Below are 12,535 nucleotides of genomic sequence, written 5' to 3'. Positions count from 1 at the left end.
TTCAAAACCCAATAATTCAAACAAACCTTTTTAGTTGATAATAATCAAGTACATTTAGACTGCCCTCTATATATACCCCGACTGTGTGGCAAAAATGAAGTTCACAATTAGGATGAAGAATTCATAACGTTAAGTTGGTCAGCTAGCTTAGTAGTATATATAGTTTTCATGAGTATTGTCAAAGCGTGCCCAGCACATGGCCACAAGCAGAGCTCGTGGATCTCTTTTAAAATGAAATAAAATAACAGTGAACCACACTGCTAAAAACTTACTAAATATGTTTACCAAATTTTCACAAAGAAATCATATAGTAATATTTTGTTTATTCATGTCTAAATTTATTTTGAATATGTATCATTTATTTATAACAAGTAAAATGTTTTTTTTTTTTGGCCAAAATAACAAGTAAAATGTAAATTATATACATAACTGATGAAAAAATGCAATAAATTTTATCATTATTAAAAGTAAAATGCAGGGTCAAAAATTAGAATACTGTTTGATATAATCCTTTTTATCTTTTGGCATAGGATTAATTATAAGGAGATTTAGAGTTCAGTCCATTTTATGAGTCTTTCTTAGACTAAAAGCAGTAGTAATTTAGGGTTTTTAATTAAGTTCTTTTATTTTTCTCTAAAATCTTAGAGTTAAAACCTAACATGCAGCCTTTACAAAGCCCACTCTACATCCTAGGAGGGAAAATACCCTTCAAATAGGAGGAAATACCCTTCAAATCGGGGAAGAATTTTATTATGAATTAAAATAATTTTTTTAAAATTAAAAGAACGTTATTATGAATTAAAAATATTTTCTTATAAATTATTATAAATTAAAAGAATTTTTTTATAAATTTTAAAACACTTCCGGTCTCCATCTAAAAATTATTTTTTAAAAAGAGTTAAGCCTAATTATCTTTAAATATATTCTAATATATTAATTGGCTAGCCTATGCCTATCATCAGCCTATCAGCCTATCAGCCTATCATTGGTTTTTAATATGTAAAATGCGGCGTAAAACATATTTTAACTCATGAACTTAATTAGTTAGTTGTTCTAATTAAATTTAGAACAACCAACTAATTGGTTGTTCTACATTTAGAGGGACCGACAAGAATTGGTCATATAATTAATAATTAATGTAATTATTAAAGCAAGGAGTTCGATGAAGTCATATACTATTATATGCATATATATATCCCATTAATTATGTCTTATGTGGTTCATTCAAAGACGCAATTCATAAAGTATTGGATAGACGGCATATCAAGATTAAAATGTAATATTACAGCTATAGCTACGACAAACATTTTCTAATACCAAATACTAATGGTGGTCGTGTTTTTTTTTTTTTTTTTTAATTATGATATGAGAGAGAAGAAAATTGAACTTAAAACCTCTTCTAATATTGAAAGAGAAAAAGACTAATAAATAAGGAACTGAAGAATATTAATTTGGTGTAAATAAAGATATTAATAAATTGTAGTGGCAAAAAAAAAAAAAGACATTAATAAATTGTAAATCAACTTTTCTGCAAGCTTAGATTCTATGGAAACATACAAAATGCAAGTTAAAAAAAATGCCGCAGATTGAAGATTATTGGTCAATGCTAAGCTCATAATTTCTTTTTTTGGCCAACAAACAACAACAATTAAGCTCATAATTTCTAAAGAGTAACTTTAAGTGATGACGTAGTGTCGGTTAGCTAACCTTAACCTTGGTTAATATAATTATACACGCACTAACTTAATTCCAGGTCCACTTTCCAAAACCATCCTCCATATATGATGCGTATTACAGTAAGAGGAGTGAGGACCACTTACTTGTCATTTTATCGCTTTGGTACATTTTCATGAATTCTGATCGTTAATTGGCTGCAGATTAATTATTATAATGCTTCACTTTGTTTACTTGATTTTGACTATTAATTCTAGTAATTTAATAGCTAAGCTCCACCAAATTTGTTAGTTTACAAGTTTTAAGTTTTATGTGCATGTTGTCAATTATTAATTATACAACATTTAATTGGTTGTTTTATGTATATGTTCGTACAAATTAAAACTCACATATGTGGGTTAGATAAGAAATTGACGTCCGCACTATGTATGTAAGTATGTTATAAAATAACACAGGTCGACATCGATCAAAATATTTATTTTACTGCGTTTAGATTCAAAATGTACGTTTAGTATATTATTTGCCAACCCTAGCAAATAATACAACGCAACGCAACCCTAGCTATTAGCCTATTATATTATTTAACTAATTAAATTATCAATTCCTGACGCTTCCTTGCCCTTAATTTCTTTATTTATGCCTTCCTTTTCTGTTTCCTTTTTGTTTCCAGAAAAAAAAAAAAAAAAAATCTCGTCATTTATTTTAGTTGGAAAATCAAGGTTCATTGAAAGGCCCAAATAGGCACAACAGAAACCAAACGGCCCAAACAAAGGCACAGTAGATGGCCCATGTGTTGATCAGACAAGAGCGACCAGGCCCAGCAAAAAGAAATATTGGGACGCAAAGGGAAACGGTCAAATGGATGCGTTGAATGTACTCATTACACATGTACAAGTTTCCTCTTTTTTGGGCAAAGACATGGACATTAAGCTTCTTTCAGTTTGGATTTGATAAGCTACAAAAATGGACAATTTTGAGTTGCAATGGAATGAAGTTGAAACAACCATCACCAAGTACGTAGTCTGGTGGTGGTGGGTTGTGTTGCGCATGTCCTGTTTGATGAAATGACCAACTGATGATGAGCTCCATTAACTCAAGCTAGCTAAGCTTAAACTTGATCTGCAACACAAGTAAATTAAGAGAAGCATAAACGTAGTACAAGAATGGCATCTGTGATTATACCACCGATGCCGCCTTCACCCCGTGATGATGCTGTCCACCTCTACCGTGCCTTCAAAGGTACTGACTGACTTCCCTGTTTATGCATGTTTTTCCTTTTTGGTTGACGATATTGAATATGGTGAATGGTCATTGACCCAGTTTATGCGAAAGTGACATGAAGGACTACTATCATTTCTCATATGTTAGCTAGCTAGAAACATATATTGTGTCAATTGAGAGAGAGCTAATTAAACATGTTGATGGAGGTTGGAATATTAATGAATTTATCTTCATATAATTAAATTGTTCTGTTCTTTTCTTTTATAATTAATAATCATTTGAGTACTGCATTGCAGGACTTGGATGCGACAGTGCAGCTGTAATCAATATTCTTGCACACCGGAATGCAACACAGCGTGCTGCCATCCGAAAAGAATACAATGCCATGTATTCTGACGACCTCAACAAGCGCTTGACCCATGAGCTTAGTGGAAATCTCAAGGTACATATTTTCATTTTAAGTGTGGTTCCTTTATATGTTCTCACTTAATTTTCATCTGCATATGTTAATTTGTGTGACATTATTTAATTGGGTTTTCAATGATGGATGAAATTAATTAATTTGTGGATCCATGCAGAAAGCCGTTCTACTGTGGATGCCTGATCCAGCAATGCGGGATGCTACCATTGTACGGCATGCTTTGGAGGGAGACGCTGATGTTAAAGCTGCTACTGAAGTTATATGTTCTCGTACTCCATCCCAGATGCGACAATTCAAACAAAACTATTTTTCAAGTTTCGATGTTGACCTTGAGAATGACCTTCGATCTAAATTACCATCTGGAGTTCACAGAAAGGTCACTCATCTTTCTCTTTTAGCACCGTGATATACATTATTAGTCCATTCCTTTCAACACCTTTAGTTAATAGAAATGTGTTAAGCTTTGTTGTGTGAGGTTGCATGATCAATTGTTATCCAACTCGTTTGCCTACCAAAAAAAGTTGTAGTTTATGACTTTCATCCTCCTCTAGCTCTCACCCCCTTTCCCAAAGACCCAACTTTGTTTGAGTATACCTCACAAATTATTTCTTCTTATGCCTTTTTTTTTCCCTATCAAGTTATGAAAGTCAGTTTGTTGATTATAATTAACTATTTTTGTGCAGTTGCTGCATGCATATGTTAGTATACCACGGTACGAAGGTCCAGAAGTTGATCTAGTGCTGGTAGAGGAAGATGTAGTTGCTCTCTATAAGGCTGGGGAGAAGAAGTTGGGAACTGATGAGAAGACATTCATACGAATTTTTAGTGAAAGAAGCAGGGCACATTTGGTTGCTGTTAACTCTGCTTACCACAAAAAGTATGGCCATCCATTGGAAAAGGTACATCTGTATCTATAAATATAATACAGCTTCACCAATCTGTAATCTTCAACAGTACTGTCAGTCCTTTGCCTAAACTAATTAACTTGTCACAGGCAGTAGCAAAGGAAACACATGGGAATTTTGAGCATGCACTTTTGACTATTATACGATGTGCTGAAAATCCTGGCTTGTATTTTGCGCGGGTATCTTAATTTCTACACTATTGTTAATACACTATACATGATCTGCACCATTTTTTTTTTTTGGCCATGATGTTCCGCACCTTTAATTTCATGTTTTCTCGTTACCATTGCAGGTCTCACGCAAGGCAATGAAGGGTTTGGGTACAGATGACCCCAAACTCATAAGGGTAATTGTGACAAGGGCTGAGATTGATATGCAGTATATAAAGGCAGAATATCGGAAAAAATATGGAAAAACATTAAATGATGCAGTTCATTCAGATACCTCTGGACATTACAGGGCCTTTCTTCTGGCTCTTTTAGGCACCAATCCTTAGGCAAAATGCTGCATGCCATTGCCAGGGGATGTTTTAAGGTTTCAAATCTTTGTTTGTGTACTAACATATCTGTTTTAGGCATTCTCAAAACCTTGAAATTGGGAAAGCTTGATGTTGAACATGATCTAAAACTATGGCATCAGCAGCAAGTTTATTATTTCTTTGCTTGAAATGCATACTGTTTCAAGCCTGGCTGGTCATACCTGAAGAATGTATAGAGCTCGATCCAAGAGTTGAGAATTTTTCTTTTGTCTCATAGTCTGTGTAAGTTTGAAGTTGTGTAATGATATGTACATGAAAATTAATTATGAGCATCACTTGTTTGGGATGAAATTAGCCAGTCTTCATAGCCTCTTCCCCTGCCTTCCCTCCCCCCTCCCCCCTGTTGTTTTAAATTTCATAATTTCTCTGTTAAGAAAGTTTAACCATTTTGATTTTGGAACAGTTAGCGCATACGCCCACAATCAACTCTTGGATTGAAAATTGAATGACTAAATTCTTCCTTCCCCACAAATTAAATTTGCATTATATGTACAGTACTTTTCTTGGTATAGTTGACCTTAGTTTAGCAAATTGAAATTAGGCATAGAATACAAATGTGATTAACAACCGATTTTGGATATAACAATTGACAATTGTATGACTGGCCCAAAAAAAAAAAAGACAATATATTGTATGAGCCATTAGTATATCCCATTAATTGTACGTGAAGGGTCAACAACCATTTTGTTCCTCAAATAGTCGAATTCCTCGACCAAAAGAAAAAAAAAGGAATTCCTCAAAAGATGGGATGCCACAATATATTTTTACCCCGGCCAAACTTAGTGATCATGAATGTTGTTGAATACCTGCAGCTTTAAATACAATTAGATCATCTCCGGCTGATCATTAAATTCACTTTTACGTTTTATATATCTGACAATATTATCTTTCTCTAGCTATAGCTAGTATTATAAATTTCTGTTGATTTAATCTATTCCTTAATTAATCCTCCTCTTTCCCTTCCCTTTGGACCTTTCTCTGCTTCTTGATCAATTATACTAATAATTCACCCCAGTCTCCTAGAAAAGCTAGCCATGGTTATAAGCAACTTAACCATGGCTTGTGTTTATGAAAGAAGCAGCGTAGCAGCTTCACGGCTTCATCTGGTGTTGGTGTTTTGCATTTCTTTAGTTATTTCCACTACTTTTGCAGCGCTTCCAAGGTTTGAACACACACCAATAGATGATGGGTCACTTAGCTTTTTGGTGGTTGGAGATTGGGGCAGAAGAGGGTTCTATAACCAATCCAGAGTTGCTTTTCAGGTCCTTAATTACTTAATTATTCCTTCTAATTTGTACATAAATATATTATTGATATTGATATGCATGCATGCACAGATGGGAAGGATTGGAGAGGAATTAGATATAGATTTTGTGTTATCCACTGGAGATAATTTCTACCAGAATGGACTCAAGGGTGTGAATGATTCTGCATTTGAGGATTCCTTTTTAAACGTTTACACAGCTAACACCCTACAAAGACAGTGGTATAGCGGTAAGTCACCAAAATATATAACAAATTAATTTAAATCTCTCATTCCTTATTAATCAAAGATTAATTATGTATTATATATATATATATATATATATGTGGGTGCACTGCATGCAGTTTTAGGAAATCATGACTATAGGGGTGACACTGAGGCACAATTAAACCCTGCCCTCCGACAGATTGATAATCGATGGTTTTGCCTCAGATCTTATATTGTTGATGCAGGTATCTTTCTAATGATCAAACACCACAGCCGAGCATTCATCTTCATAATTAATTAAATTTTTACTTGTTATTCTTATTAATATTGTTCCATATATAATTAATTAATTTTGTAGAAATTGCGGAATTCTTTTTCGTGGACACCACTCCATTTGTGAGCAAATACTATACCGAAAAAAAACATACTTATGATTGGGGAGTGGTGTCTCCTAGGAAGGCATACATTGCTAACCTTTTAAAGGTACTTAATTAATTACTAGATTTACAGTTTAATAAGAAAATATTTTCATATATATCACACATACGAAACACCTACGAACACAAAAAACCTTTACCCGGCAATGAGGGATAAGATCGATTTTGATGATTATATATATGTTGCATGTAATGAATTAACAATTAGGATTTGGAAATAGCATTGAGGAAGTCAAGTGCAAAGTGGAAGATAGTGATTGGTCACCATGCAATCAGAAGTGCTGGACATCATGGCGACACTCCGGAGCTTATACAACTACTTTTACCAATACTTAAGGTAAATTCATTTTCCGATCGATTACCAATTAATTTATCAAATTTTCAAGCTATATATAGTGCATTGCTAATTAATATATCACGATCTATGTCTCTTCTGTTAAATAGCTAGCTACGTTTGAATAACATATATTTTATTGTGATGTAATAATATTTGTGCATATTGCAGGCTCATAATGTTGATATGTACATGAATGGACATGACCACTGTTTGGAGCACATTAGTAGCCTCGATAGGTATTTAATCTTGAATGTTGTATATTATTCCATATTATATATATATTACTAATTAATTGAATGATGAAATTGGGATTTTCATATATAAATTGCAGTCCGATTCAGTATTTAACCAGTGGAGCAGGTTCGAAAGCATGGAGGGGTGATGTGAAGAACTATGACCCTCGAGCGATGAAATTCTTCTACGATGGTCAAGGTTTCATGTCTGTGGATCTGACCCCAGCGCATGCTGAGATTGTATTCTATGATGTTTTAGGCAGGACTTTGCATACATGGAAGATCTCTAAGCCTAAGCACCTGCTTCACTCTGCCATTTAATTAATTAATTACTTACCGTTACCAACAATATAGACTCAGGAAATTACAGCACGCATCATGTACAGCTCCATCTTAATATATATATATATATATGTAGTTATGTAGTTATTTAGTTATGTACATATGTGTCATTGATTGCTAGGGCCCGTGTACAGTGTTCTGGTTCTATCTCTATAGTAATAATTTATACATGTACATAATTTTCTTCTCATGATCGATTGACATAATCGATTTCCATGTTTGTCTTTGATTTAGCTGATTTTAGTGATCAATTTAGACAACTTGATCATATTCATAATTATTAATTTATGGGTATGTGATAACAAATGACCCAAGTCCATTTAGACGATAATATAAATTATTTATTTGAAAACAATATATGTAATAATCGATCCATAGGTCCCAGCCCACTGAGAAAGGTAACAACTGGGGGATGGTATACGTACTAGCTTGTTTGATTGAAAGCAAAGTAGTTAATTAAAAATACCCAAGCATGGGATGTATACCTGTCCTCTTCCTTCACCTCCCCATGTTAACCCATGCGGCCCCTTCAATTCATATACTAAACAAACAAATAAATACATGTGACAAAAAGTATAATATTTATGTATATAGATAAAGTAGCATATAAAAGGAATGGATCGAGGATCCGCCTGCCTGGGACAGTTTGGATTGGCTTTAGTTAATTGAGACCCAGATATCACCCTATATTTTCTTATCTCAAATCATTCAATGTTGGATCACATATATGATATATCTCATCTCACACAATGAGTACGTTTAGGCTTTTCTCTTTTCGATAAGGTAAAGAAGAACAATGAGAAACCTAACTTAATTGCTATCTAGCTTAATTGCGTGAACGTATAGATCAAACTAGGTACGTCTAGAAAGATAGAATAAAAGATGGATTTTTTGTTGTGCGCGGGGCTTGCTTGCAATTAATATCTATATATGGATTTTATTTTTTCTTTACCAACTATATATGTATCCATTTATTTAAGATGATCATATATCATTAATCAGCTTTATGTTATGCGTACCTGGCCCGGCTTTAACTAGTTTCCTAATAGCCTTTATAGGTACGTGGCAATATCTTGTTGTTGGAGCCGTGTTGCATGTGCGTGGAGAATTCTTGTCCATTTGTGTATAATTTTTCATAAATATTGTCATGTGTGTGTGTGTTGGCCTCGCGAACCTCATGGGATTGGGGCAGTGGGGGCCATTATCCTTTTGGAAATCTTGATGTTGTCATCTCCGTCCGTTCAACTGCACAAATCACACGCATCCATCTGTTTCTTACAATTCAATACTATGCAACCCAACTGTCCTGACCCTATATAAAGAGCCAGCTAGCTAGATAGGTTGTCTACTTGCTTATTGCTTACAATTAACCCTATAGCTATGGAAAACAAGTACTCAATGAGCATGATGACAAGCACTACTACTCTTTTATTGTGTGCTCTACTTGTTGGAGTGGTGGTAGCAGATGATCAGCTACCACGACTCCACCACGCTGCAGCCAAAACCGATGGATGTCTTAGCTTTTTGGTCGTCGGAGATTGGGGAAGAAGAGGAGCCTACAACCAATCTCAAGTTGCTCTTCAGGTACGTACTCATCTTAACGTACATATTAATTAACTACAATATCATTTCTTAACATTAGCTACCTATATATACATCCAGATCACGATCACACCAAAACAAACTCCATCAATCATCATACACATCCTATATATAACATTTCGTCCCACTGCATGTATATATTTTTCTTAATTTTTCTTCTTTTAATAATTGATCAATCTTCGACTAGTATTTTACCAATGATAGCATAGAACCCTCCCCTACTTTGATATCAAATTTAAATTTATTAATTTTATTATTATTATTATCGTTTATTAATTTCGCATTCTCTAATTATCGATCACGTGTTTTGTTCCCGTTCTCTCCTTTTCTGTTTATTGGTTGGGGGAATAATTCCATGCATATTCTTTTATACTCACCAGTCACCAATATATATCCATTCTAGAGACTCCCAGCTGCCCATATATTCGCATTGCATGATGTAGGAATGGCACCCTCTTTCCGAAAGCTGACAACTTTTTTATGTCGTTCCTGGCCTACCAAAACCAATATAATGATATGTTATAATAACAAAAAATATATATATATTTTACTATAATTGTCAACCAATAATTGTCAATACTTCATTGGCTGTAGGCTGTAGCAAGGAAATCCAAATAGACTGATCGAGCACCATGATTTCTCCGCTTTATAACCAATCCACTTTTGACACAAATTAAGTATGAAAATATTCCACACCGAAAGAATAGTATGAAAAATATATATTGGGGATTGGATTGACCCCACCAAAATTTCAATTTGGGGCATTTGAGTATAATTGAAGAACAATCCGTATTTGTATTATTGTAGCATGAGACCACACCTGGTTTTGCTTGCCATAATGGGCAGCTCACAGCTGGTTTTGCTAGCACAAATGCACAATACAAAAGGTAGCTTGCCGGTTTTCACCAAAAAATAAATCTTTATATTGCTTTACTTTGCCCAATAAATAAAAAATGCTTAACCCCAAATGGGTTGTTTTGCTCGACCAAAAAAAGGGGTTGTTTTGCTTCTCTTAAAAACTTACATGACCCATAAAAAAAAAAAAAGGTTTCTTTTAAAATAATTCACCTTTATTTCTCAAATGGGTTGTATTATATAAGGTAGGAAAGTTTACTAAATGAAAATAAAATTTTATTTTGAAGTTTTGTTTTGGACATAGAAATTCTTTATCCACCACAAAAAGAAACGTACAAATTTAAAGCCTTCATTTCAAATCTAAAATTTAAAGGATATATATAATTAGAAAACTATACATGTCCTATTTTCACAATTCACGTTCATAAAAAAGAAAAAAATTACTAAATCACCTACTTCCCTGCACTTAATTTGTATATAGATGGGAATAATTGGAGAGCAGTTGGATATTGATTTTGTTATTTCTACCGGCGATAATTTTTACGATGATGGATTGACCGGCATCGATGATCCAGCTTTTGAAGAGTCATTTTCCAAAATTTACACAGCACCTAGCTTGCAAAAGCAGTGGTACAATGGTAATATACCCCAAACCCTTGGAAATATAATTTAATTCCCTTTTAAAACACAATTTTTTTATTCAAAAAAACAATTTGATTCATGTATTGTCCTTTGTTTTATTGCAGTTCTGGGTAATCATGATTATAGGGGTAATGTTGAGGCACAACTGAGCCCTGCCCTTAGAAACTTGGATGGCAAATGGCTTTGCTTGAGATCCTTCATTGTTGATACCGGTAATTAATTAAACTAATTAATTATGTTTGAGCAGTATTTTCAGGAAATCATTTTTTAATTTAATCATTTTTTAAACTAATTGATTATATTTGTATTATCCATATGTTTGCAGAAATTGCAGAATTTTTCTTTGTGGATACAACTCCTTTTGTGGACAAATACTTCACTGACCCAGAGGACCATGTATATGACTGGAGTGGCATATTACCCCGAAATGATTACCTTTCAAATCTTCTTAAGGTGCTTAATTCAATTTCTACTCAAATTAATCAAGCTTAATTAAGATTTAAGACATTAATTTTAATATTAATCAACTTTCAAAAGTTTCCAAACAATTCATTTTATAATAAATCCAATTTTTGGTTTGTTAAAAAAGAATGTAGATTCAGCCTTAAAAGATTCGAGTGCAAAGTGGAAGATCGTGGTTGGGCACCACACAATTAGAACCGCTGGGCATCATGGTGACACTGAGGAGCTTGTAACACAGCTTCTCCCAATTCTTCTGGTAAATGACCTTTTACATTTTTTGTAATTTAACGAAATGAATATGATAATGAAACTATCATGCATGCACCTATTTGTCCTATATATGTGGCTATATAACTAACAATGTCTTAATTAAATTTTCAGAAAAACAATGTTGATCTTTACATCAATGGGCACGACCATTGCTTAGAACACATAAGTAGTCCCAACAGGTATATACTTATGTTTAACTAGCTAGTACCTTCTTCTTCTCTCTTTTTCTTTTTTTTTGGGGGGGGGATTTTGACATGATATATGATGCAGCCCACTTCAATTTTTAACAAGTGGAGGTGGGTCAAAGGCATGGAGGGGTGATGTGACATGGTACAATCCAAGAGAAATGAAGTTGTATTACGATGGACAGGGTTTCATGTCAGTGCAAATCAAGCAAACCCAACTGGATATTGCATTCTATGATATGTTTGGCAATGTCTTGCACAAATGGGGCACATCCAAACACCTTTACTACCCTACCATGTAATGTATTAGACACTAGATCGCTAGCTAGGTATGCCTGCACTGATGCACTATTGTTTCAGTTTGGCCAATTAATGGATCAGCTAGGACTAAAATTCCTGTCCATGTTATATTAATCTTATGCCTATTTTTCTTGTCCTTCTCTCTCTTGCTGAATTGAAAAAAGTAGGGGTGGGCATAATAACCGACGCACCGAAACACCGAACCAAATCAACCGTAAAAAAATTGAAAAAACACCGAGTTGACCAAAAAGTCAACACCGTAAGAGAAAACCGAACCAAACCGTATATGGATGGTTCCGGTTTCGGTTTCATGCTCATTTTACCTGAACCAAACCGTGTAATTTTTATGCACATTTTATACATTTTTGTACACATTTTATACATTTTTATTTTTGACCCTAAAATATATTTTATATAACCCTATGAGTTTAATATTATATATATAATAATGTTTTAGTATATAATTTTAGTTATATCTTATATAATAAAATTAGTATATTCTATTTCTATATACTCTATAGTCTATAGTCTATATAATAATGTTTTATACATATAGAGTTATATATAAACTTAGTATAGTTAGTTATATATAACTATATAGTTAGTAAGAGAAAATTACAGATTTAGTCCAGTTATTTTA

The 12,535-nt window shown here is 33.6% G+C and overlaps 3 protein-coding genes across 3 annotated transcripts; all 3 read left to right on the top strand.

Moving 5' to 3' along the window:
* Positions 1-2,638: 2,638 nt before the first annotated feature.
* On the top strand, positions 2,639-4,896 carry ANN5 (annexin 5). Its single transcript, XM_086232897.1, has 6 exons — positions 2,639-2,913; positions 3,192-3,337; positions 3,474-3,692; positions 4,000-4,215; positions 4,311-4,400; positions 4,514-4,896. The coding sequence occupies exons 1-6, from the start codon at positions 2,838-2,840 to the stop codon at positions 4,715-4,717; spliced, it is 951 nt and encodes a 316-aa protein (XP_086089023.1). The 5' UTR covers positions 2,639-2,837; the 3' UTR covers positions 4,718-4,896.
* Positions 4,897-5,793: 897 nt separating this feature from the next.
* Positions 5,794-7,558, top strand: LOC147295700 (purple acid phosphatase 17-like). Its single transcript, XM_086231387.1, has 7 exons — positions 5,794-6,021; positions 6,097-6,253; positions 6,368-6,475; positions 6,589-6,713; positions 6,876-7,004; positions 7,173-7,240; positions 7,336-7,558. The coding sequence occupies exons 1-7, from the start codon at positions 5,794-5,796 to the stop codon at positions 7,556-7,558; spliced, it is 1,038 nt and encodes a 345-aa protein (XP_086087513.1).
* A 1,345-nt stretch (positions 7,559-8,903) lies between these two features.
* Positions 8,904-12,025, top strand: LOC147295699 (purple acid phosphatase 4-like). Its single transcript, XM_086230589.1, has 7 exons — positions 8,904-9,163; positions 10,518-10,674; positions 10,783-10,890; positions 11,004-11,131; positions 11,268-11,396; positions 11,522-11,589; positions 11,681-12,025. The coding sequence occupies exons 1-7, from the start codon at positions 8,960-8,962 to the stop codon at positions 11,895-11,897; spliced, it is 1,011 nt and encodes a 336-aa protein (XP_086086715.1). The 5' UTR covers positions 8,904-8,959; the 3' UTR covers positions 11,898-12,025.
* Positions 12,026-12,535: the final 510 nt, after the last annotated feature.

This window comes from Dryas octopetala, chromosome 2 (genome assembly GCF_963921425.1).
Source record: "Dryas octopetala chromosome 2, drDryOcto1.1, whole genome shotgun sequence".
NCBI classification, from domain to species: domain Eukaryota; kingdom Viridiplantae; phylum Streptophyta; class Magnoliopsida; order Rosales; family Rosaceae; genus Dryas; species Dryas octopetala.
The sequence above is the reverse complement of the archived record's forward strand: the minus strand, read 5'-3'. Positions and strand labels throughout refer to the sequence as shown.